At 39.8% G+C, this 27,388-nt stretch overlaps 1 protein-coding gene across 1 annotated transcript in view; it reads left to right on the top strand.

The window, feature by feature from the left end:
- Nucleotides 1-27,388, top strand: part of LOC134212078 (aquaporin AQPAe.a) — a 75,043-nt gene that overhangs the window by 23,843 nt on the left and 23,812 nt on the right. The window contains exons 2-3 of the mRNA XM_062689591.1: nt 23,328-23,447; nt 23,514-23,620. Of these exons, the coding sequence (XP_062545575.1) occupies nt 23,360-23,447; nt 23,514-23,620 (195 nt within the window). The 5' untranslated portion in view covers nt 23,328-23,359. The remainder of the gene's footprint in view (nt 1-23,327; nt 23,448-23,513; nt 23,621-27,388) is intronic.

Here is a 27,388-nt window from a genome sequence, read left to right as displayed (position 1 = left end):
GCTTTTTCAATTTTAATAAATCAGCCGAAATCTTATGCAGCTTATGCAGCAATCGAGAGAGCAATTCAATTCAGCAATTCAGAGATTGATCCTGAGGGGTGCCCCGTCGAATTTAACAACTTTTTTCTCCCCATACAAAGCTGGGCCAGTCTTCTTTTAATCTGTGATACATCATGATACATTTTTGCACCTTTCTAAAGATATTGCAGATTTATTACTATATCTTGGATACTCCAAACTGTCCTTGAGATCAGATCTTGATGTTCTAAATAATCAACAAGAAGATATACCATGCCCTTACCAATCTTGTGCATTGAGGGGGTCAAACGTATGTAAATGTAAAACTTAGTTTTGAGAAAAATGGTTGCAAAGTTTTTCAATAATTTTTCGCTTCATACAAATTGTTTGAAAGTTCCAAAAACGAGCGACCTGGAATATGAAATTACATTCGGTTTTGCTCCGGACAAGACGGAGTGTACGACCATCATAGGTATAGATAGGTAGGTATTCCTAAGAGTGAAGTGATGTTCTATGAAACAATGTCAATCCAAAAGTATGATGATGATGATGATGATTATGATACTACCATCTATTGTAGCAAGGTACCTGCCGATAGCACTGGCCATATCTGAGAAACGATTTGATCATGATTATACTACTGTTTGTATTTCATCAAACTCCTGTATGAAGGGCCAAAAATGGGTGAGGTGGTTCCATAAGCAGAGACACTTATGCGAATCCACGGGATGAATAGAGAATCTCCTTCCTGAAGAAAGTTCGTACATACAATAATATAATCTAGCCCTCGTTTCCCAGATTGACCCAATAGATGGGGAGAAGAGCCCGCCCTTTATCCACGAGATGTTAACAATAGGAAGTTGGCGATTCCACTCTTCCTATCCAAATCGCTTCAATCGGGTGCCCTGATGGTTTTTTTTATTTAATCATATAGTTTCAAATAGATGTAATGTAAATTGATAATATGCAATGGAATTTTCTCACCAAAAAATCAAAATCTTTTCTTCATCACCAGCATGTTTTGAAACCGGAGATGTAAAACCGTCCGTCGAAGAATATTCTGGTTAAAATCAGGGAAACGAACCCATTTCCTTTGATTAGTTGGTTGAACAGCATAATTTTTGCAACCTGAAACAGGGTGTCTACTCATCTGTAAAAACAAAATTCCCTGATTTTTCCAGGTTTTTCCCAGGTGTTTTACATTAATTTCCAGGTAAAAACTAACTTGCCATATATAGATTTTAGCAGCAAAATAATTAATTCGAAAAAGTAAAAATTGTGAAAAATATTTTTTTAAGGAATTTAGCCTTAGCCTCACATAAACACTGTTGTAAATTACTTAAGAAATTCCTCCAGGAATTCCTTCGCAAGTTCACCCAGAAATTGCTTCAGCCATTCAACCAAAATTTCTTCAGGAATCACATAGGAAATTCCTCCAGGTATTCCTTTGAAAATTTCCGGATTTTAAGAATTGCTTCAAAACTTCATCCAGGATTTAATTTGAAAATGTCTAAGCTAAAACCTCAAGGAATTGTTCCGGAGATTCTATAGAGATGCATTTGGTGATTCCTTCAGGATTTTTTTTTTAATTCTTTTAGGTGTCTGTTCGAAAATGTCTTGTGAAAATCACTCGGAAATACCTTTATAAAATACTTTGCAGATTTCTTCAGATATTCCTCCAATTTTTTTTAAGAATTTCTTTGAAAATTTGGATAAGAATTCTTTCGGAAATTTCTTTGAATTTTATTTCAGCTTTTTTTTAAATAACTTAAGAAAACATCTTAAGGAAATGTTCTGGAAATATGTTTGGGAATTTCTTCAGGAAATCCTTCAGAACTTCTTACGAAAACTCCTTCAGGAAATGTGTTGATGCAAAAATATGAGATTGCTGGGTCCATGACGTTTGGCATAAGGACGTTAGGCATAATACCTTCTTTATGCCGTGGGCTGTTTTTGGGGCATTTATGCTTAACATCCTTCATGCCTAACGTACTCATGCCTAACGTCCTTAAACCTATTCGCGTGACCAACATCTAGTTTGTTCTAGTTTGTGACATCTAGTTTGCTCGGGCCTAGCAGCCAAGGTACCGGTACTATAATTGTCAAATGGCCAGTTAAAACCTATTCAGATTACGCCATTTATGATCATAAATATCATGATAAAAAACAACCTGATGCCATCACCATACATTCAATTTTCTTTCTCAGCTTTCCCACGATATTGATTACGATAAAAAATCTAATCGTAATTTGAATAGGCTATTAAGGTTATTGAAGCATATTTTCACAGAATAATATCAATGGTTACAACGTCACTAGCGTTCTATTACTGCTTTACTGTAAAAACCTTCGAAAAATGCTTCGGATTTTCTTTTGAAATTCCTTGGGATTTTTTAGGAACTCATTCAGAAGAATCTTGAGGAAAACTTTAGAAAACACCTGGAGGAGTTTTTTCCGGATATTTTGCTTTTAAGAATTCTTTGGAAATTCTTCGAGAATACCTTTAGAAACTCTTTTGAAAAATCCATTCGGGATTCCTTCGGCTATTCTTTCAAGAATTTCTTTAGCAAAATCCCTTCAAAAAATAACTTAAAACTTTTTTTTTTGGAAATCCTTTTAGGTTCCCTTTCGGGAATTTCTTAAAGAAACCATACAAAAATTCGTCATGAAATTCGTTTTGAAATTCCTCCAGGAATTCTTTTCGGGTTTTATCTTGGAAATTCCTCCAGAAATAATTTGTAAAATTGCTTATCATTCCTATAGACACTCTTTTAGTGATTTCTTTGAAAAATTCCTCCAGGAATTGCTTTGAAAAATACTAACTAATTTAATATTTTTTATTATATTAATAAAAAACTTCCGAGGGAATACTCAAAAGAATTTACAATCTCTTATTGATTTCCCGAATAAATTCCTAGATTTCACCCAGAATAGCCTCGAAAATTCTTCAGGAATTATTTTGAAGAAGGCAAAACCTTTTTTTCGGAACAACGATCCATTACGGTTACTACATCAATAGATTTGATTGGTATATTTTTTTTTTTTGGGGTTTCCAGCTGGAGCTACCTGGTAGCTTAAATTGTCAAGACTGGACCCGAACAAAAGTTTTGCTTCTACTAGGACCAATACTTAGAAGAACTAGTCTATGTTGACCACTTGAACACTATTTGTTTTAGTATTGTGATAGCTAGCAGAATCTCAAAATTTCTGTTGTAGTATAGATTTCCCTTTTACCCTTTTCCATTGTCGTTTTTCCGTGAGTCTGTCAAGCAAATAATGGAAGTTCTAATTTAAAACGTTTTAAACACACAACGAAGGTTATCTGGCGATTTGAAATTTAAAATTTGAGTGGAATTTAAATGTAAAGTTTAGTTTATAGTTTTTTGGAACCGACAATCAGTACCTAAAGGCAGTCTATGTTGACAACGGGTGATACCGTTGCCACCTCCAAGTAACACTTCTTGAAATAGGGATATAATAAGATTATGTTATTGATTATACCAACATTATTTAAATGGCGAAACACAAGACTAGACCTTAACATAAGTGTTACCGTTACTAGTACCAATATTTAGCACAATTAGTTTATGTTCATGTGGTGAACACTAGCCACCCTATAACCAGAGACCGGCGGAGTGAAAAACTGTCGAAATGGCAACGTATGAAAATGCATGAAATCGTGAAAATAATATTGGCATCACTTGAACTTTTTGCTTGCTTCTTATGGATGCAAAAAGTAAACAAATCGATTTGGAACCGCTTTTGACGGTTCGATTGGAAACAAGATGGCGTCTTCGCCGATCTCTTATTGTAGTATTTCTAGTGAACACTGTTTGTATTGAGTATCGCGTAGTAGCATATTGTCAAAATTTCTGTTATTGTTTATAATTTGTATTTCGTAGTAATTTTACAGTCTTTCTGTCAATTGTTAATCCGGATCAATAAATAGTTAAAGCGAAAGTGAATTAGTTTAACATGGAGTAGAACATAGGGTTTCTTGGATATGACATTTGATACCTAAAAGCAGTCTATCTTGACAACGGGTGGTAATATTGTCACCTCCAAGTAACCAATCTTGAATAAAAATGTAATGAAATTTTTCAGATTGTGATCAAATCAGCGAAATATTACCAATTTTGTTATGGTAATAAGATATATTCACTTAAGAGTTGTCTTCATATTTCACGCCTAGAAACAGGGTTTTGGATAATTGTGTATTTCGTTAACCCTTTATAAGGTAGTGGCAACTATATTGCCACCAACAAATTTTATGTTTTTATCTATTAACAAGAGCTCTACTTATCATTTCCCATGTAGTGACTTTATTTGCTTCCTAGTAACACTCCAGATGAAGTTGAGCCATAAAAAATTGAAATGTCAATTTGAGAACAGTTTTTTTACGAACAGATCGTAAGTTTCGAGTGGAAGAAGGATTTTCAGTTATAATTCGTTAAAAAAACGACAAAGATATATTTTTCCCGTTGGTATTAATTATTTTGAATCTCCTGTGTTAGATTACTACGTGATTAGCGTGAAAAAAGCTTTGCCTTTCTGTATATTTGGTTTTTGGATTTTTGACGAAATTGTGTTTTTTTCCCTTATAATGCGTTTTCTGACTAGGACTCTTCTCCAAAAAATGTAACGTATCTTGATTTGACTGGTTCTACGTAAAACCAAATGTTAAAAATCTTTTATATTTTTGTTGTTGCCTGTTTTCCCGCTTGCCGGGCAGTGGCAACTATATTGCCACCAATGTTGTCCCTTCGCGGACAGTGGCAACTATATTGCTACCAATTTTTCAATGTTTCTGAACTGTTTAATGCATAACAAACATACATTTGAGTTTAATACCATGTAAACATTGTGTCTTATTTTTGTTTGAGTAATTTATTGTTTACATTCGTCTGCCTTATAAAGGGTTAAGTCATCCTAATATCTGAGTTCTAAGTAACGTCCGATGCTAAAGTTATATGAGTTAAATAAATAGTCAGTATTTTTTCAATATAATCTGTTGTTGGAAAACGTATCATAATATAAAAAAGAAATTTTGAGAATTGCATCGTCGAGCCATATGAGTTCAACCTATTGTAGCAAAGCCAGGGGTACAAGTGTTAGTAAGTTTGAAAAGTTTATTTCCCAATAAGTCAAACATTTCACACGATGTCACTTCATCTCACCCTGTTCAATTCACCCATCACCTATCTGTCTCAGTCATTTTCTATACCTCACGTTATTCAGTTTAAGTCTATAATATTTGCGAATCATGTTGCGTCAACTGTTAGTTCACTAAACTTCCATTATTCCCATCTAATACCATTGGTATTATACCAATCTCCGAAGGGTCACCTACGCTGTACCTTGCCTTCGGAAATAAAAGTTCATCTTTAGCTTTTCATACACAACACAATACATAAACACATTTTTGGCACAATAAATAGTTCAATGATAATATAAATATAAACAATATTATTTCAAGTTACCTAGAGTTTGAAATTTTTGTTAATTTTAAAATGTTTGTAGAATGAATTTTAAAATCTCAACGAGAATACACTCTACTAAAAGAAATTCGGCCTGAGATCATTACGCTAATAGAGGCAGTTTCTACTTAATTTTTTGCTACAAGTTACTGGTAATACTACTACAGCTACTGCTATTACAACGAAAAATATATTAACTATTAAGACAATTATTACTACTCCTAAGAGCTACAGCGGATGATCGTTAGCTTCCGAAGTCTTTCTTATTTGTGTATATGGTTAGTAAAGACTCGTACTGGGCCCTGCCGGCACCTCTAATCTTACGCATAGTCTGCTGACGATAAAGGATGTGCCAGTGTTTAATGCGCATATTAGGGGCGTGGAGCGTCAAGGTTCAAACTATTTTGTTTAGGTAATTAAGAATTGTAAATTACAATTAATCAAGAATTGTATGTATGTTTCACAATATAAAAATATGCATGTGATTGGAAAATTGTTATGGATCTAAAAAATATTAAATAATGCGAACGCAACACAAAGAACAACATTTATTGAGAATGAATTTAGTTTAACTCCAATAATTCATGCTACACCGAGATACTTGACGAACCACCGTCGATCCCATCATCCATGGACAGGGAGATTTGATTGGTATATTTATTCAAACGTTTTTAATGTTTTTTTTTCATCTTTTGAATGAATTTCACTCATGATTACCGGGTTTGAAATTTCCCTGATTTATGTCAGGAATTCCCTGATAATTCCAGGTATTTTCCAGGTGGGGAGAAATTCCCTGATAATTCCAGGTTTTCCAGGTTTTTCCAGGTAGTAGACACCCTGAAAAGATGATATGAGAAGATGGAAGGCAGTATCAAATATAATAACATGAGTGTTTTTGTTTAAAATCAAATATGTATGTATATATATTTTTTATCCGGATACTAAACATTTTTTGGCCAAAAACCAACAGTTCAAATAAACAGCTGCATTTTTTTCTGATTGTGTGAAACCATATGAGAGAAAGGTTAGCTAAGGTCACCGGGCTACAATGTCAATCCAAAAGTATGGCCAAGAAAGCGAAAGTAAAGAAATCTTTACTCAAGAATACAATACCGTCAAACGGGGTAACTTGCAACACTTTGACTTGATCCCATTCAGATGCATTTTCCATGGCTGGTCGTTATTTTTTCAATCTAGACATTAAGGTTATCAAACTTTAGTATGTGATTGCAAGAATAGAAAATGTTTTATCGTTTTCAAGCTACATGCTTAAATAGTTCTTAGTTAATTTCAGCATAAAAATACTCAGGCGGGTAGTTCTCAAAGCTCAACACTCAACAAAAATTAAATTAATAAACAAAACTGCTTATTAAAAGTTGTATGAACTGAACAACAAAACTTCAAAACTGTAATAAGCTCTTTTGACTACCCGCATGGCGTAACTTGCAACAGTGAAAATGGTAAATGAAAATGATAGGTCGGAATATTTGAAAAAATAATGAAATACTGAAGAAGATGTTACGAAATTTGTGGAATAAAAGTGCATATGGTGCAATATATGCATGCAGCAGAAAGCTTATTTAAAAAAAATGTGCAATACGTTATCTAGCTAGGTTTCTAATATTTCACTAGAAAAAAATGGGTTTTGTGTTTTTTTTCCCTGACGCAAATCGAATATCGCTAATTTTCCCTAACATTCCAGCTTCAGTTTTTGATTGTCTAGACGTTCATCTCAATACATATTCTGTTCTGTGCATATTCATTAGAGTGGGGCGTCATGGTCATTTTTTCAAATCAATGATTTTTCGAAACCATTCTGGGTCCTGAACAACTGTGCAGAATTTGGGACCGATTGGTTGCTTCCTCGCGGATGCTTTATTGGTTATTCTCCTTTCCGCTGCATAATCATACAGTTTAGGAGTAAGTTTCCTGTAACAATTACTCCAAACATGGCAATTTGAGCATTCGTGCTTCATTGTATTAAACGTTTCTTCAGTAAGGCAACTGGACAATTTCACTGATTTTCTTGACTGACATATACTTTTCCATACAACTGCGCCCCACTCTAATATTCATCCACGCTGCACAGTCAAGTTATTCCACAATTAGTCATATGAATGCATAGATGAAAACTATGCAGTTAATTGATTCTGAGTTATCATCACTCTAAATAAAAAAATCACATCATTAAAAAATAATCAATTTTAACCATACTGTGTGATTGTTATCAAACAGGTATCATTTTCTGCTATGATTAACATTACGAGTAATGAATGATACAGCCGATGGAAAATCCACATCGATTGTTTCTCCCAACAACTTTTTCCCTCTCCTCGTGTAATTGTTTAGCCTCTAATTAGTGTTACACATTCCCTGAAGATATCGAGTCATCCTCCAGCAATCCCATAATACTCGGAAAGTAAACCACAAGTAGATACTTAGTCGTCGAGTGTGCAAATTGTATTGCTGCCACATGCACTCCCATTGATAAACACAATTGCGTAATTGGATTAAACTATCTACAACCGCAATATAGTTTATTTGCCAGCGAATTGGCTGCACGCAATCCGAAGCACTTGTTTGTTTGCGATCATATTTACTGAAACATTCGCTGCAGGGCTTGAATTTGTGTAATATGGAGCAACTTTTTTTCATATCAATAATATCTCGTTGAAGATACTACCAGTGATGAGCACATCTGTCGGCAGGGGACAGAACAATTTTCCAATTAACCACTAACTGCACATACTCCAGCACCTTCGCGCTCAGAACTTGTCTCGGTCTCAAAATACGTAATGCCTAGCTAGCGTGTTTCACAAATTCTGAATTTTAAATTGATCGTGCTGAGGCTGACGGCATTGGCGTAGGAGGTGCATCTCCGGCAACCCCGACTACCAATTCGTTTTATCAGTTGACTATCATCTTTCTCTTGTTCCATTTCGAATGCGCAAACATTCCTATACCGACTGTTTATGATACGAGATTACGGCTCGCTCTAGAATGAAAAAAAAAAACTAAGCAGACGTTCGCATACACACTTCAGCCCATTACTGCAGCAAACCTTCACCCGGTTAGCTACATTTAGAAGATGATGCCAATTATCGTTTAAGGATGTGATAATTCACGTCAATAATACCGATGGCATAGGTACTTGTTGATGATCATCACACACGTACCTGCATAGTAATACTATGGGGTGCCTTACCTTACTTGTAAAGTTACTTACCTGTAAAGCCGTTGGTAGATCAATAACGTGGTGCATTCGAAGATGGCAAAACGGCCACCAACAAAACCGTGCGGTGCATACAAACAAGCTTGCGTAAATATTTATGCTCGTTTTCGCTTCAGGATGAACTTGTCAATGACATTTTCATGTACCATTGCCAGTTGATTGAAACTGATTTGATCCATTTTACCTGTACCGACAACGGGGTTGAACAATCGCTCTAGAGTTGAATAAATGGGTCATCGTTCTCACGAATCGGAATGTTAGGTCGTCCAAGGAATTCAATTCCGAATAATAATATTATTTTCTGTTTACTACCTTGACTACGTTTCGATTCTAGAGAGCACCATGTGCCATAAATGAAAGTTGATAATAGTTGTAGTTGGTTAAAAAAAAGATTACATTCATGAAGTTTGTCTGAAAGGTCACTTTTCATCAGAAAAGTCACAAGACTGGTAACATTGAATCAACAGTTTGACACCAAATACACAGTTCAAAGCCACATCTCTCCAATTTCGGTTCCATCATATATGCTCGCCAAATCGTGTTGTACCTGGTCAGCCCAACTTGCTCGCTGTGCTCCATGCATTCTTGTATCTACCGGATCGGTAGGAAACACCATCCAGTATTCTTGTAACATACCATGGCCATCGGATACTTCCAACTTTTACCACCTTCTGAATACATGGTTCGTCGAGTTAGAAGGACTCGTGGTTTTCCCTTCGCCGCCACATACCATTCTCTTGCTTGTCCACCTCGAAGTCCTCCTCAAGGTCCAAGGTCCAAGATTTATGTCCGTAGAGCACATTCACATTTAGTTTAGGTTTGATTTTTTTCTATTTTCCTCTGGAGCCCGTACTAGGATTCAAGATCCAAGGTAGACTAATTCCTCGACCACCTCGAAGGTATCTCGTTTATTTTTTTTATGCGTGGAAGTTTGTTCATTTTTGATGTTCAGTGAAGCTATGGATCTGGAGGAAAACACGAGAAGTCTGAGCAGTAAAGAACTGGTTCTGTCACGAGCGTGTGACTACCTTGCCCAGGAGGGCGCGACCGCGGAATTACAGATCACCGGTATATTGGTGAAGAGAGAAATTGCAGCTCTTCGAGCAACCTGCCTTAAATATTGCAAAAGTTCGCTCAGCGGAAGTGAGGGAAGAACGCATCGAGGTATTCAAAGCGGCCCAAAACTAGACCATTAAAGAGACCAAAAAAGTCTGCTTCGACAGAATGTGATAACTTGAACCCATATGGAAACGTCTATTGGGTGGTGATGGCCAAACCAAAAGAAACACTGACACCTCCCCAGCGATGTCCAACGAGGCTGTAAACTACATTGAAGTACTATTCCCGCACCACGGCTCATCCTATAACCACCGACGAACCGACTTGTCACTGGCGCACTCTGATTGTTCGTTTCACACTTTTTAACGGTCATTCGCTTTTGCGGGTGATAAAGACAAATCTGGACATGTTCTGGTCAGCAATGCACAGGTGCTTGAATGAGCGGAAATTCTCTTATATATGGAAGTGTTGTGTCTTGAATTACACCCTGCACATTGCGGTGACCGAACGAATGTCCATATTCGTTGCACTTCGTACCTCGCAGTCGATGATCGTCGGTTCCATGAAGTTGATAAATAAATCTACAGATGAGTCTGTAACTTTACCCACAACTGAAACAACGTATTTTTTATTCATCCTCCCTTTTCCCGTGTTAGAAAGATTAACAACTAATATACAAAAGTGGCGACGAGGATAAACTATCCAAACTTGATGATAACGATTGGCAATTACGTTATGGCCAAAGAAAAGATTGTGTTGATCGAATTTAAGCTCCACCTATCATCGAAGGATTATGCTTTGGCAGTAATTCATCGCATATAATTTCGGGCATACTAAAACTGAAGATATACAGCGCGAAGTGTATTAAATTCGCTATACAAACCTGACGTAGTGTATAACTCAAGAAGAGTAGTGCTTTTATCACTTTAGACATTTGAGCCGTTTTGTTCGGTGCACAGGCTGAATCCAACGAGATAGTTTCCAACTGATTTGTGGCAGAGAATAAAGAACAATACAAGCGAGTTGTGTTCATTTAGCTATTCCGATTGTCGTATATTGCATTGAATAGCACTTTTGATATAGTTTTCAGTACTCTGTTTTGTAAATACGATAACTGCATGTTGATCCAAACGAGGCTTATTAGTCAGACATAGTGTTTTTTTTACTAAAAATCCTATAACAAATATCTTTAATTCGTGATATACTATAATAATAGTTCATTATAATAAAACTGAATACAAATTTGGCATAGATATGCAGTTGCTAAATAAGCAGGTGAAAGTGGTTAGTGAACTTAGTTTAATGTTGATGCCTGGTTTATCCCTTAGTATGGCGTGGTATCAATCGGATTATGAAAATCCTCAACGCGCGAGGATAGCAGGCAGAGGAGATAACAAAAGATTTCAATGTTCCCTTTCTTTAGGTGTTTTGTGTGTGGATAATTGCCGGATTCAAAATAGTTATTTGATAATTAACGAAGTTTCTAATGAAACTGATTGTAGAGAAACAAATGTTTTTAGTTTTCAAATGACTGGTATTATGAGAGTGGTAAATTATCACATTTGTAGCTTGCATGTGAAGAATATTAGCGCTAAACGACGTGAATTGGCCATGAGGAAAATCGAGTTTTATTGTTTTGTTACATTTAATGTGAAGCAAATTGTGGGTACTTACCCACTAGGATTGTTTGAAAGTTATTGCTGTAATCAATTGATTAGTGTATATTATGTTAAAATGCTAGTCAATAAGAAGGGAAAGGTCCTAATTAAAATTAATTATGAAGATATGGATGAAGATATGTTCTTACGAATGTTGAGGCTAGATTTTTATGGAGATGTTTTGTCTTTTAAAGGAAAAAGACTAGGTTTGTGTGCTAAGGCGTGGACCTGTGATCAAAATATTGTATTTGATGATAGAAAATCAATGATTAAAACGAATTGGTTAAATCTTAGTGAAGTAATGTTTAGCAATCAATTCTTGATAAAAGAAAGTCGAACTCCAAATGGAGGCTCAGTAACATTTGAAAGATTTCTATGGACTAATGATATTTTAGATAATTCGAAAGATTTGAAAATAATGAAATATCCTTTTAAGTTATTTTTTCGATGTAATATGTTATCAAACGAATGTTTTAAATGATTCATATGAAATGTTGATGTTTTCCCTCCTAAGTCTGTTGACAAAGGTCAAATACAAATGTGTTAATTTTAATTAAAAGGGGAAGAACTGTTGTGTCTTGAATTACACCCTGCACATTGCGGTGACCGAACGAATGTCCATATTCGTTGCACTTCGTACCTCGCGGTCGATGATCGTCGGTTCCATGAAGTTGATAAATAAATCTACAGATGAGTCTGTAACTTTACCCACAACCTGAAACAACTATAGCCCACAACTGAAACAACGTATTTTTTATTCATCCTCCCTTTTCCCGTGTTAGAAAGATTAACAACTAATATACAAAAGGAAGAAGCATCTTTTGCTCCTGTTACCGAAGCCTGGCAAAACGCAAGGAGACCCCTAAGCGCACAGACTATTCTGTCTAATAGACACCATATGGAAGCTACTGGGATTAGAGAAGAGAAATAGCCGGGGATCCAAAGATGATACTATCGACTGATCCAGGAGCCGGGTTTGTAGAAATCGCTCTCAATAGATAACGAGGCAAAAACAGAATCGGATAGGCAGCCCCCACAGAAAAATGGTGGTTCTCGCTTTGTTTTCGCTCCTTTCGTGTTGGTTACTGCACAGCTGTGTAGAACAAGTTGAAATGCATCGTCAGAACCAGTGCTCCCTGCATTTGGAGCTTTCTAAAATAATTTTATCATGAGGTGGTATAGCCTCCCGAATCAGTTCTCTATCATGACAGCTTGCAAAAAAAGTCTCTCGCGGTATGCTACATATCGTATATGTATACAGAGATGATAAATGAGAGACTTGTTCTTTCTCATTAGGATTCAATCCCTGTCCAGGAGTCGTGATTAGATAGCCGTCGAAAAAGACCCACGAACTGCTCTCCCATGTAAGAAATAGCTACCTACTCACGTGGTACGGTGATCGAGTGCGAACTTGTATAGCCACTTGTGTTCGCAGATTGCGCTCGGTGAGCGGCTTTCAACCATCGAAAGGGTAAATTACCGAAAAAACGTAAGACCTGCAAAGAAACCTCGTTAAGTGGTGACGATTACCCCGTTAACAAACTAAACATTTTCGGAGCGATAGGTTGTGCAATACACACGCCGATGACCCAACCTGCGGAAAGAAACCTCGACAAATAGCAAAGCCATCATCCTCGTGTTCAATCTCTACGGTCCGCCAGCTGTTCACACCGCGAAGTCAGTATCCTATAGCCGAAACCCGCGAACACATGCGGTCCCACCGGCTGTCCACTTCGCGAAGCCATGATCCTGTCCCGCCTGCGGTCCAACCCGCCAAAAAGAAGTCTCGACGCATCGCTGAGCCCTTGTATTCGTGTCCAACTAGCAGCAGGCTATCGGCGGTATTGAACAGTAGCCCCTCACGTCCCACACCCCCCAAGCGCATGTTGACAATGGGCCCGAACGTTTTATTCTGCCCCATGAAATCCTTTTCCCTATTTATTAACTCAATCCTTGCACTATGAACTGGAAAAAATAAATAACTCAAACGGTAAGCTAGTTTGGGACGTGTAGACGTTCACGTTGACATACGTCTGAACGTCACTTTCAGTTACAAGTTACATCTAGGCGGAGATGGCAAACACATTTCTTCGGCTGGGAGAACCTGTAGGGCTGTACATGATCCTTGAAAGCTACTTCCACAATCTAGTACTTATCCACTAAACAGCAGAGGGCTTGACCAAATTTCTAACTTATAACTTATTTTGTTATCAGTTCTATATCATTTAAGTTATCAGCCTTTGCTTGGGTAGCGCCATCACCCCGACACGTCTCCCACAGGGAGCAAACCCTGAGTCCACTGCTGTGGAACGAGATGTACCATGGTGTGCTGTGCTGAGGATGAAGCTCCCACCAGGAATCAAGCTAGTGGAATTCGCCGATGACGCAGCGATGACAGTGTACGGAGAGTCCATCGAGGAGGTCAAATTAGCAGCAGCCTAATAGATCAGTCTCACCGAAGAATGGTGAAGCAAGAAGCTACAGCTGGCGCATCATAAAACGGAGATGATAGTCGCTTAAGCAATTGGTGGTGATGCTCGACGATAAGCTGAGCTTCAGGTGGTACTTGCACAGGTTCGAACATGCAGCTTTTGCCTCCTATTCTTAACGTCCAGACGTGACGGAAACGGCTGAGCACATTATGCCCACATGTCCCCGGTTTGAAGCGGAGTGTTGTGCAATGTTGGAGACATGCGGAGTGCATCGCTGTGGATGACACATGTCTATAATGAACGGGAAACCAAACCGCAACTACCAAAGTCGCAAATGTCGTCAGCTTGCGGCGAGTGCGTAGTCGCAGAGTATGGTATCATAGCCGGTTGCGGGAGAGTTCCCGCTGTCGGGAACTTCTCGTCTGAAAAGGATAGCTCCATCGTCGGGAATCATCCAAGTCGATCGCTGAATGGCTCAACGACTAAATTGGAAGCTGAGTAGCTTAAGTGCATTGAAAATCGGTTATCAGAATCTTTGGATCGACGTCGACTGGCCCAGGCATTGAAGATCTGAGTGAGCACAATGAGCATTGACCTCTCGTGATCATAGTATCCACGATTTGTGATCAAACGTGTCCACTCAATTAGCTTCCCATCATTGATCAGTAATGCTCGTTGCTATGATAAACAATGAGTTGGAAAGATCGGCTGACTGAATCCAAGTGAGCTTGCCTATAATGAAGTGATTAGTGCACAGAGGTGCACAGTTTTCAAAATGTTATGAAATTTGATTTGCCACCGAGAAGCGGTTCTAAGAAAAGCAACAGTTGAAATCCCGAATCTTGGTACACAATGTGGAGTTAATGGTTGTTCATTCAATGTACTTTCAATGCCTCAAACTTCACACGTCAATTTAAAGCCCTACACCATCCAGAATACTAGTTAATGAAACTTGGGAATCCAGTTACAGATACAAAATTTGGTTCTACAATTGCTTTATTTTAGGTGTTATTGAGCTTTTTGAGCGGCATACTGGTGAACATCTTTACAAAGAGTATTCAAGCTTACTACGGAATATGATATCCAGAAGTCGCAAATCTTTTGCGTAACAGATGACAACGTTTTTAAGCAATCCCTCGTGACATCGTTAGAGCAACGTGACAAGAAAGCCATGCTTTACGAGCTGCACTATATCTAGATCCAAGATTGAATTACGCTGGGTCGCAGTTTTTTACACCCGCTAAGAAAAAACAAATTGTGGCATGAGAATTTCCCCATGGACAGCACCTCCTCTTCCCTTCCACAACATAAATAACGTTTTGCATATTTGCATCCGAATAAAAAAAGTTGGGACGAAAATACGGGGGCTGCTAAAGCATTTCTCTCCTTATATTTTTAACACATTTCCAAATTTTATTCGTAAATTCATATATTTTCAGGATTTTTTGTACAACTCTCCTCTCGTATCAGTCGGAATAAGAGCGTAGAAATCATTGATAAATATCCAGAAAACTCCAGAAAATTTTACTCAGCCTAACCAAAAATAGATTTTCCAAAATGCTTCGATTCATTTTGAGGTTTTTCAAATGACCATTTTCGTTGAAAATTCAACTTACATTACTCTATATATTATAGAGTGTAAATTAATAATATTAATTATTCATGTGTTTCTATGCGTGCTTTATTTTCACTCTTTTCTAACACCGTATCCCGCGACAGGGGATCGTGGAAGCAAATTCATATTCGAAAATCATTCATCAAATCAACCGATTGACACATTTTATTCTCAACTGTACACACTTAACTCATTTCACCGTATTCGGTAAATTTTACCGAAATCTCAACAGCAGAACTGTTCGGTAATTTATTTTACAGATGTTTTGTAACTTTTTCCATTGCTCAACTGTCAAAATCACCGAAAATCAGTTAAATTATTTACCGAACAGTTCTGCTGTTGAGATTTCGGTAAAATTTTACCGAATTCGGCGATTTATTTTAAGTGTGTATATATATATATATATATATATATATATATATATATATATATATATATATATATTATTATTATATTCTTTGTGGATGCAGTATCATCGATGACTTAAGATAAATAAAACATTTGAATCCGTATTTCGGGAATTATTTGACCAAAAAGGTGAGCCTCAATCACTCTGATCAGTCTGATCAATATGTTGTAGAACTATAAATCATGCAGAAAACCATGAACAACCAAAATACCATTTAGTATAAATGTTCTATATTATTTATTCAAAAACCTAAGAATCGTATTTTCCATACAATTTCGTACTTGTTCACTTCACTTTCGTAGATGATTTCCCTCACTCAGCAAGTTTTGAATAAAGAGCGATAATGATCAAATGGTGTTTGGGCGATGAACGTCATTATTCAGTGAGTCAGATTGTTCAACGCCTATCATGCTATTGATCATCAAGTTAACATAGAATAAACCGATTTTTACTCGTGAACTGATTTTTTTTCAATGCCTGAGCTGGCCAAAGGAACGCATACAGGTCTTCGGTATTGGGGGAGCTCACACCGCCAGGGGTGCTCCCCGTTGGAGTATTATAGATGGTGTTTGAGATTGTAGATAGTTAAAAAACAGTAAATAATCATTATATTACAGGACTGAACCCGTACCCAAATCAATAGGAAACTCTGTAATCGATTGAACGAAGAAGGAAAATTGATGATAAAAATACTTCAGTACCGATATTTTCTCGGTAATACCAGTACTGGACTTCTTAGTACCGTAGTACCGGTACTGCGTAAAAGGTTCGGTACTAGGAACCCTACTCCTGCCCAACCTGAGCGTTTAAATCTCATATGATGATTTTGACGCCATGGCTTAGCAGCTGTCATGAATACGTTCGAGGTATGCGTAGAATGCGTCCTTATCATCGTGAGTGCAGTGGAGTGTGGGCTATGGAGTTTGATTATGCTAAGGTTTAACCGGTTTAACCAGTCTTTGATCCTCAACATGCACTTTTTCTAATTGATCGGCCATCACCCGATCACGCGCCTCTGCACATCGTCCATCACAATGAAAGCTATTCCCATAATAAATCACTAGGATTGATAAATTTCGTGATAAATCCATTGAAAACTATGTTATAGAAAAAATGACAAATATAATTTGAAACTAAGTTTAATTTTTTACACTTGACTTCACATTACAAAAAAACAATAAGTAATTCTCGCTGAAACCGGGCCACTATTTGCACAAGGTTCTTAAAAATGCCTAAATTTATATTCTTTCGAAAGCTTTCGGCGAGTATATTAAGTATCCGAGTTGAATTCTTCAGAAAGATGAGGCCCTCGTTAGTTATACGTACACTCTTCCTCTTTCCAACGATATGCATGATCTCTATGATCAGTTGAGAAATGTTGGAGTTTTGACAGTTTTGGTGAGTCGAAAAATGACAAAACCGGGTTGTCCATTAAAATGATTTCGTGTATAACTAACGAGGGGTTCATCTTTCTGAAGAATTTAACTCGGATCCTTAATATACTCGCAGCAGGGACTATGTCCAAGGGCTTGACGATCCCTCCCCAGGCCATCTGCGAGTTGTGGCGCCTGCCTAGGATGTGGTGGGGTTTGACAGTGGGCCCTGTTAAACCTCTATAAAAAGCTGCATGTATCCGCACGTAGGCTCCGCCAAAGCGACCGTGTGCCGCTCAAAGCGCACAAGCCCAAGTCCTGGTGTTAGGTGGGACGCTAAACAGCCCTTACACGATGGCCCTCCGGCGAGACAGGAGGTTTGCGCAGGCCCAATAAGCCGCCTGGAAAACCAATAATTACGAACAATATAAGAGATAATGCGACTCGATATAATCGGCAGAGACCTAGGCGACGAATAAAGGATCACGATTGGAAGCTTGGAACATGGAACTGCAAGTCGCTAGGTTTCGCAGGTTGCGACAGGATGATCTACGATGAATTACATCCCCGCAACTTCGACGTCGTGGCGCTGCAGGAGATTTGCTGGACAGGACAGAAAGTGTGGAAAAGCGGGCATCGGGCGGCTACCTTCTACCAAAGCTGTGGCACCACCAACGAGCTGGGAACCGGCTTCATAGTGCTGGGTAAGATGCGCCAACGCGTGATTGAGTGGCAGCCAATCAACGCAAGGATGTGCAAGCTGAGGATTAAAGGCCGTTTCTTCAACTATAGCATCATCAACGTGCACTGCCCACACGAAGGGAGACCTGACGACGAGAAAGAAGCGTTCTACGCACAGCTGGAGCAGACATACGATGGATGCCCACTGCGGGACGTCAAAATCGTCATCGGTAACATGAACGCACAGGTAGGAAGGGAGGAAATGTATAGACCGGTCATCGGACCGGATAGTCTGCACACCGTATCGAATGACAACCGCCAACGATGCATAAACTTCGCAGCCAGGTGTACAACACGCGTCGAAGTCGGACGCCGCGGCTTAATATTGGGCGGCTACAAGAAGGTAGACTCGCCCAAGACTACGCGCAGCAGCTGGAAGTGGCACTCCCAACAGCTAGGCGCAGCGTTTCTTGACGATGGCTGGAGAGATATTCGATCCGCCATTGGTAGCACCGCAACCGCTGCACTTGGCACGGTGCCCCCGGATCAGAGAAACGACTGGTATGACGGCGAATGTGAGCAGTTAGTAGAAGAGAAGAATGTAGCATGGGCGAGATTGCTGCAACACCGCACGAGGGCGAACGAGGCACGATATAAACAGGCGCGAAACAGACAAAACTCGATTTTCCGGAGGAAAAAGCGCCAGCAGGAAGATCGAGACCGTGAAGAAACGGAGCAACTGTACCGCGCTAATAACACACGAAAGTTCTATGAGAAGTTAAACCGTTCACGTAAGGGCCACGTGCCACAGCCCGATATGTGTAAGGACATAAACGGGAACCTTCTTACGAACGAGCGTGAGGTGATCCAAAGGTGGCGGCAGCACTACGAAGAGCACCTGAATGGCGATGTGGCAGACGAAGATGGCGGTATGGTGATGGACCTGGAGGAACGCGCGCAGGACATAATTCTACCGGCTCCGGATCTCCAAGAAATCCAGGAGGAGATTGGCCGGCTGAAGAACAACAAAGCCCCTGGGGTTGACCAACTACCAGGAGAGCTATTTAAACACGGTGGTGAGGCACTGGCTAGAGCGCTGCACTGGGTCATTACCAAGATTTGGGAGGAGGAAATTTTGCCGCAGGAGTGGATGGAAGGTGTCGTGTGTCCCATCTACAAAAAAATTTTATGCCGTCGACTAGCACCAATTGCAAGGGAGTTCGTGGGGCAGTACCAGGCGGGTTTTATGGGCGAACGCTCCACCACGGACCAGGTGTTCGCCATTCGCCAAGTACTGCAGAAGTGCCACGAATACAACGTGCCCACACATCATCTATTCATCGACTTCAAAGCCGCATATGATACAATCGATCGGGACCAGCTATGGCAGCTAATGCACGAAAACGCATTTTCGGATAAGCTGCCACGGTTGATAAAAGCGACGATGGATCGGGTGATGTGCGTCGTTCCAGTTTAAGGGGCATACCCGAGTACCTTCGATACCCGCAGAGCGCTACGGCCAGGTGATCCTCTTTCGTGTCTGCTATTCAACATCGCATTGGAAGGGTAATACGAAGAGCAGGGATTAACACGAGTGGTACAATTTTCAATAAGTCCGTCCAGCTATTTGGCTTCGCCGACGACATAGATATTATGGCACGTAACTTTGAGAAGATGGAGGAAGCCTACATCAGACTGAAGAGGGAAGCCAAGCGGATCGGACTAGTCATCAACACGTCGAAGACGAAGTACATGATAGGAAGAGGTTCAAGAGAAGACAATGTGAGCCACCCATCGCGAGTTGGCATCGGTGGTGACGAAATCGAGGTGGTAGAAGAATTTGTGTACTTGGGCTCACTGGTGACTGCCGAAAATGATACCAGCAGAGAAATTCGGAGACGTATAGTGGCTGGAAATCGTACACACTTTGGACTCCGCAAGACGCTCCGATCGAATAGAGTTCGCCGCCGTACCAAACTGACAATCTACAAAACGCTCATTAGACCGGTAGTCCTCTACGGACACGAGACCTGGACGATGCTCGTGGAGGACCAACGCGCACTCGGTGTTTTCGAAAGGAAAGTGCTGCGTACCATCTATGGTGGGGTGCAGATGGCGGACGGTACGTGGAAGAGGCGAATGAACCACGAGTTGCATGAGCTGTTGGGAGAACCATCCATCGTTCACACCGCGAAAATCGGACGACTGCGGTGGGCCGGGCACGTAGCCAGAATGTCGGACAATAACCCGGTGAAAATGGTTCTCGACAACGATCCGACGGGTACAAGAAGGCGAGGTACGCAGCGGGCAAGGTGGATCGATCAGGTGGAAGATGACTTGCGGACCCTCCGTAGACTGCGTGGTTGGCGACGTGTAGCCATGTAGCCATGGAGAAGACTCTTACATACCGCACAGGCCACTTCGGCCTTAGTCTGAATAAATAATAATAATTAATATACTCGCCGAAAGCTTTCGAAAGAATATAAATTTAGGCATTTTAAGAACCTCGTGCAAATAGTGGCCCGGTTTCAGCGAGAATCACTCCAATAGTATTGAATTTCAACTTAAAACAATTGATCACACGTTTAGAATAGCGAATCCTCGCCATTTATTCTTAAACAAATCTGCGCTCGATCCATAAAAACATTTTTTTCTCAAATACTTTATAGATAATTAATTTTATGTAGTTCTTTCCTGAGACGGTTACGAGAGATAAACCGCTGATGAACTTCAGTCGATATTTTTCAATGGATTCCTTAATAAATTCTATCAGATTTTCCTGCGTCCAAGATTTCCGAAGTTCAAGATTTACTCATCAATAGCGCTTCCGAAAATTCCTGTTTATTTAAAATTTGCAATAGTAAAATTTAAGAAATAAGTATTTAGGACTTAATCAAAAACATCGTAACACAATTCTAATTTGGTTGCAATGACTCTGACATGAGAAGATTTCATCGTTCACGAGTCTCAGAGGCTAATTTATGGCCAGTGTGTTCCTCGAAAAAAAATGTTGCACCGCTTGTATCTCAACAGGATCAATCTGCCAGAATTTTCCATTAACAAATAATTCATAATTATATCCAACGCGTTTAGGGGTTGTCTACACAAGGACATGTTTTGATGACAATTAATTGCATATTATTCGGCAACTCGGCCGTACGAAAACCATTTTTTTGTTAAATATCTTGGCTGTGCATATGCACAGCATATGTTTCGAAATGGACAAATTGATATGAAATTTGCGAAAAAGAATCCACGTGTCTTGGAGGGACTCGAACCCTCAACCTCCTACTCTCTAGATAGGCGTGATAACCCCTACACAACAAGACCACTTAAAGGTCACGTTTGCGGAAAAGCCATCAGAATCCGAGTACCAACCTCCACCGCGGTTAGCTCTTTTTGCAAATTGAATATCTTTCGGATGCTTGATTTGCCCAATCTCCACATTTGCTTTACTGTTGTATATCCACAGCCAAGCGAGTGCACATTGTCATATCAATTTGTCCATTTCGAAACATATGCTGTGCATATGCACAACCAAGATATTTAACAAAAAAATGGTTTTCGTACGGCCGAGTTGCCGAATAATAGTAAGTTTTGATGAGTTTTAGATTCCCCTCCCCAACGTGGACAATAATTATTGTTCATATCAGTTTTTGAAAAACAAACTGTCCACGTGGTATATGCATAGCCACTTCGATGTCTAAACATGAATGATATAGGTTCCCAGCGCGTCGATCTATTAACCTAACTGCCCGAAAGTATTTTGCATTTTTTATTCATTAAACCATGTGCACTCGATTGAACCTTTGATTAAATGTAAATCACATCATGAGTCCACTAACCTAAGATTACCTCAATGCAAATGAGCTGGCTGCAAAATTGATCACATCACAAGATAATAACAAATCACCTTACGTTCATTACACAATAAGCAAGGTGGACATCTGTCGTCTGCCTACTGACTATACCCAGTACCTTGATTGGACGCACTGTTTCGTTCCGATTTCAACGCGTGATCAAGGCTAGAACTCGTATTTGGCGCGTACAAAGTCAAGTAGCCGATGAATAAAATGTATGCTAGTTAAGCGTGTGAATGAGATACAATCACTGAATAACTAAGCTAAGTGATGATTATTAGAACGAATTTTGAGGGTTAGTCCACATTTCAACGAAAGAAGATTATTTATATTCTTATTATATATACACTATTTATATTATTTATACACTTGAAAAAAAGATAATTTTGCTATAGAACTATATATCATGCACTTATCTAAAACATCTGTCATTCGGCTTTCGAGTAGAACCAACGCCTATTTATTAAAATAGTTTAATTCGTGTGATTCAAAGGACTGTCAATTCAAAAATGTGCTTAAGGTCTTCTTCTTATTGGCATTACATCCCCGCACTGGGACAGAGCTTCCTCGCAGCTTAGTGTTCATTAAGCACTTCCACAGTTATTAACTGTGAGGTTTCCATTTTTGCATTCGTTTATCATGAGGCTAACACGATGATACTTTTATGCCCAGGGAAGTCGAGACAATTTCCTATCCGAAAATTGCCCAGACCTGCACCGGGAATCGAACCCAGCCACCCTCAGCATGGTCTTGCTTTGTAGCCGCGCGTCTTACCGCACGGCTAAGAAGGGCCCGCATGTGCTTAAGGTGTAATATTAATTAAAATGGTATTAAATTTTGAATATATTTTATTTTAAAGCGTAATATTCAATAAAAAAAAACTATTTTTATAGATAGTTCGTATTGGTTATTATTTATCGTACGACTTGTGTCGTCGTTGTGCTCAATGCCTGGTTGTGTGTTGTATATCATGAGGCTAATACGATGAATCTTTTATGCCAAGGGCAGTTGAGAAAATTTGTCAATCCAAAAATTTTCTAGACCGGACCGGGAATCGAACCCAGCGCCCTTAAATATATCTTAAAGCAAACCCAGCGACCTTAAAAATGTTGTATCAAACCACAAAGGATTGTGTCTTGGTCTGTTTACACTCCACCGCATTGAAGCTTCTCGAAATTCTCTCCGACAATAATGAATTAATGAGAAACATCCATCAAACGGGCGGGCTGATCTTGAACGTCCATCAAAACAGATTAAGTTACCTTTTACATTCTTAAATCTGTATTGCGTCATGTTAGTCTCATGATGCAAATTTAACTCGTAGCAACAAACATCTCTAATGACTGAACGAATAAGAACTGAAAATAGACAGTTTCAATTTTACAAGAGAAGGTGTTGAATGACATCATTTCATCCACAGAGGAATTAAATATCCATTAAAATGATCGACTCTGGATTTATGTGTCATGAACGTTAACTAACTCTTTTGGTTCGTTACCCTTTTATCTTCCAGATCAAGCATAATCGTACATAACTACATAAAACATGGGAACTTCGTATAGGCTTGGGATGGATGAGTTGTCTGGTAAATCTTCCAACAGTATTTGGAAGGCGCTGGTAGCTGAGTTTATCGGTGAGTACAACATGTGGGATTGATAGAGGTATGCATCTTGTAATAAATATTCTCTACTTAATTCAGGCATCTTCATTCTGAATTTCTTCGGTTGTGCAGCTTGTACACATGCAGCTGGTGATAAAACTCTCATTTCACTCGCTTTTGGATTGAGCGTGTTTATGGTTGTGATGGTAAGGACAAAACTTTGAACATTAGAAATGCAATACACAGGATTTTATTTTTACACGATTTTTCTTCGCTCGTGTTTTTTATCGTGTGACTTCAATTTACCACCAAACTCTTCGCAACATGTTTCAAAAAATCCAGGATAAATCAAAGAAAAATCACATGATAATTGATATGCGTTAAACATTTAGGATGAGTGGAAAATTGAGAAAATATAAATCGTGTAAAAACAGAATCCAGTGTATAAGGAAATAATTAATAAGGATGTTCATGTGAAATGGTGCGCGGTGTTTTTTGACGTAGGACTTACGTCTCTCTTTACTATACCGGGTGTCATTTCAAAATATTCAAATCGACCCCGTTGAAAGATTTTAAACGTTAATAGCGTTCGTCTCAGTGGACGAATTTCTACGGTAAGCCGCTCAATCGATAGATTTCAAGTATGCCTTTCATGTCCATGCTTGATAAGACCCGAAAAACTTGTTTCAATAGGCATGAAACTGTTTTCAATGAAAAACATTGAGATCAAGGGAACCTATAAATATGAGTACCGCATAATTCTTGCATCATTCAATTACCACGTTCTGAGTGGTGCAGATACCAGCGAATGAGCAGCCGCTGGGTCTGCCGAGAAGCCATAAAATAGCGCAACGCGATTTTTTCCTTTCATTCTGAACTGGACAAGCGAAGCAACCGCATCATCGATTGAACAGCACTCACACCTTTTAGCAGGGAATGAAGTCATCGAAGCCACCATCATCAGTCGAAACCTAGCCAGTACAGCAGCAGTCCACCCTACAGACCCGACAAAGCAGCAATGCTGAGCAGATACCGGCAGCAGCAGCAGAGTCGAGCCGAGACCGGCCGGCATCGGTGATGAGCCGAGACAGGCTGAAGAAAAGCCACATGATGCGGCATGTATGTCCAAAAAACAAACGGTTCTTCAGAGAGCCAATGATAGAGATCAATATCAAAGCTTTCAATTCCCTTCGGGATAGAAAATGCAGGGTTGTTACGGAGATCCTGAAATATTTTCCGCGCCGACTAAAATCAAATCCACGCCATTTCCGCGCGACATGCAAATCCATTCTGTGCCATATCCGCGCGACCCAAAACTAAATTCTAAGCAAATACACGTTAAATATCAACGTTAATACGCTGAATATTACAACAATTTTGTGAACGTCTTTTTGACGTAGGACTTACGTCTCTCTTCACTATACCGGGTGTCATTTCAATATTTCTAAATCGACCGCGTTACGCTGTGTTGAAAGATATTGAATGATAATAGCATTTGTCCCAGTGAACGGATCTCTTCGGAAAACCCCTTAATCGACAGATCTTAAGTATGCCTTTCATATTCATACTTGATATGACCCGAAAAACTTGTTTCAATAGGCTTAAAACTGTTTTCGAAGCTAAACATTGACTGCACTGAAACCTATAAATATGGGTGCCGCTTGTTCCTCGCGTCATTTGTTCGCTTGATTCTGATGGGTGCAGACGCTAGCGGATAAGCTGCAACTGCGCACCAAAATAAGCCATAAAAGAGGGTGACGCAATTTTTCCTTCTCATTCTGTTCCGAACATCATTCAGGCCACCATCAGCTAAAGCATGCCAGAAGAGCCGCAGAAAATGTTCCAGAAGCAGCCCATTCTACAGACCCGACACCGCAGCAATGCCGAGGAGATACCGGCCGCAGCAGCAGCAGCAGAGTCGAGCCGAAACTAGCCGGCATCAATGAAGAGCCGAGACTGGCCGGCATTGGTATCGGGCCGAAACAAGTTGAAGAAAATCAAGAGAAAGAACTGCAATGTTCTTGAAGAAATCGCGTGTGTGTGTTTTGGTTTCGAGTAAAGAAACCCCCTCGGTCAACCAGTTCCCCGAAAGGAGCTAATTTTCGGCCCTTATCAGGGCCAAGAGAGTTAATAATAATTTTCGCAATTGGGTGGCATTCGTCACTGGTTCGTCGCATGCTGCATTAACACTCCTCCGACCGTGCCTCCCAAACAGTCGGAACGCTATTTTCAAATCGCTATATCTCAGCCGTTAATGAACCGATTTGAACAATTTAGGGACTCACAAATTTTCCCGTCCATCAAGATTTGTCTGAGATGTTGAGACCTCCGATCGAACCAAAAATGACCTCTGTGGACCTCCAAACGTCGGAGCAAGTCGTGATTTTCATACAAATTGCGTGGTTGGTGCTCACCAGCTTGATGTTCATGCTAATATTAGTAAGATATTTCGAAATCCGTGAGATTTAGAAAGTTGCCGTCTTCTACAATTTTGTTCAGGAGGCCAGAACCATACTGTAGCTGATTATATTATTTCGAACTCGTCCGCTTGGCGGCGCTAGTGTATATGAGAAAGATCGCTGGGTCAAATATTTCGAAATCTGTAAGATTTAGAAAGCTGCCGTCTTTTACAATCTTGTTCAGAAGTGTAAAACCATACTGTCGCTGATCATATTATTTCGGAACCCGTCCGCTAGGCAGCGCTAGTGTATATGGGAATACTCGTTGGGTCAAATATTTCGGAATACGAAAGAATTAGAAAGCTGACGTCTTCTACAATCTTGTTCAGAAGTGTAAAACCATACTGTAGCAGATCATATTATTTTGGAACCTGTCCGCTAGGCGGCGTTAGTGTATATGGGAATACTCGTTGGGTCAAATATTTCGGAATACGAAAGATTCAGAAAGCTGTCGTCTTCTACAATTTTGTTCAGGAGGCCAAAACCATACCGTCGCAGATCATATTATTTCTGAACTCGTCCGCTTGGCGGCGCTAGTGTATATGAGAAAGATCGCTGGGTCAAATATTTCGGAATCCGTAAGACTTAGAAAGCTGTCGTCTTCTACAATTTTGTTCAGGAGGCCAAAACCATACTGTTGAAGATCATATTATTTCGGAACTCGTCCGCTTGGCGGCGCTAGTGTATATATGAATGCCCTTTGAGTCAAATATTTTGGAATCCATAAAATCTAGAAAGCTTCCTTCTTCTACAATTTTGTTCAGGAGGCCACAACCATACTGTCGCAGATCATATTATTTAGGAACTCGTCCGCTTGGCGGCGCTAGTTTATATGAGAAAGATCGCTGGGTCAAATATTTCGGAATCCGTAAGATTTAGAAAGCTGACGTCTTCTACAATCTTGTTCAGGAGTGTAAAACCATACTGTCGAGGATCATATTGTCTCGGAACTCGTCCGCTTGGCGGCGCTAGTGTATTTGGGAATACCCTTTGAGTCAAATATTTCGGAATCCGTAAGATTTAGAAAGCTGCCGTCTTCTACAATTTTGTTCAGGAGGCCACAACCATACTGTCGCTGATTATATTATTTCGGAACTCGTCCGCTTGGCGACGCTAGTGTATATGAGAATACTCGTTGGGTCAAATATTTTGGAATTCGCAAGATTCAAAAAGCTGTCGTCTTTTACAATTTTGTTCAGGAGGCCAAAACCATACTGTCGCACAGGTTGTCCTGCGGAAGTTCCTCCAGGAATTCCTGCGAAAGTTCCTCCAGGAATTCCTGCGGAAGCTCCTCCAGGAATTCCTGCGGAAGCTCCTCCAGGAATTCCTGCGGAAGTTCCTCCAGGAATTCCTGCGGAAGTTCCTCCAGGAATTCCTGCGGAAGTTCCTCCAGGAATTCCTGCGGAAGTTCCTCCAGGAATTCCTGCGGAAGTTCCTCCAGGAATTCCTGCGGAAGTTCCTCCAGCAATTCCTGCGGAAGTTCCTCCAGGAATTCCTGCGGAAGTTCCTCCAGGA

This window comes from Armigeres subalbatus, chromosome 2 (genome assembly GCF_024139115.2).
Source record: "Armigeres subalbatus isolate Guangzhou_Male chromosome 2, GZ_Asu_2, whole genome shotgun sequence".
In the NCBI taxonomy this organism is placed as follows: Eukaryota; Metazoa; Arthropoda; class Insecta; order Diptera; family Culicidae; genus Armigeres; species Armigeres subalbatus.
This window is presented reverse-complemented; position numbering and strand designations above follow the sequence as displayed.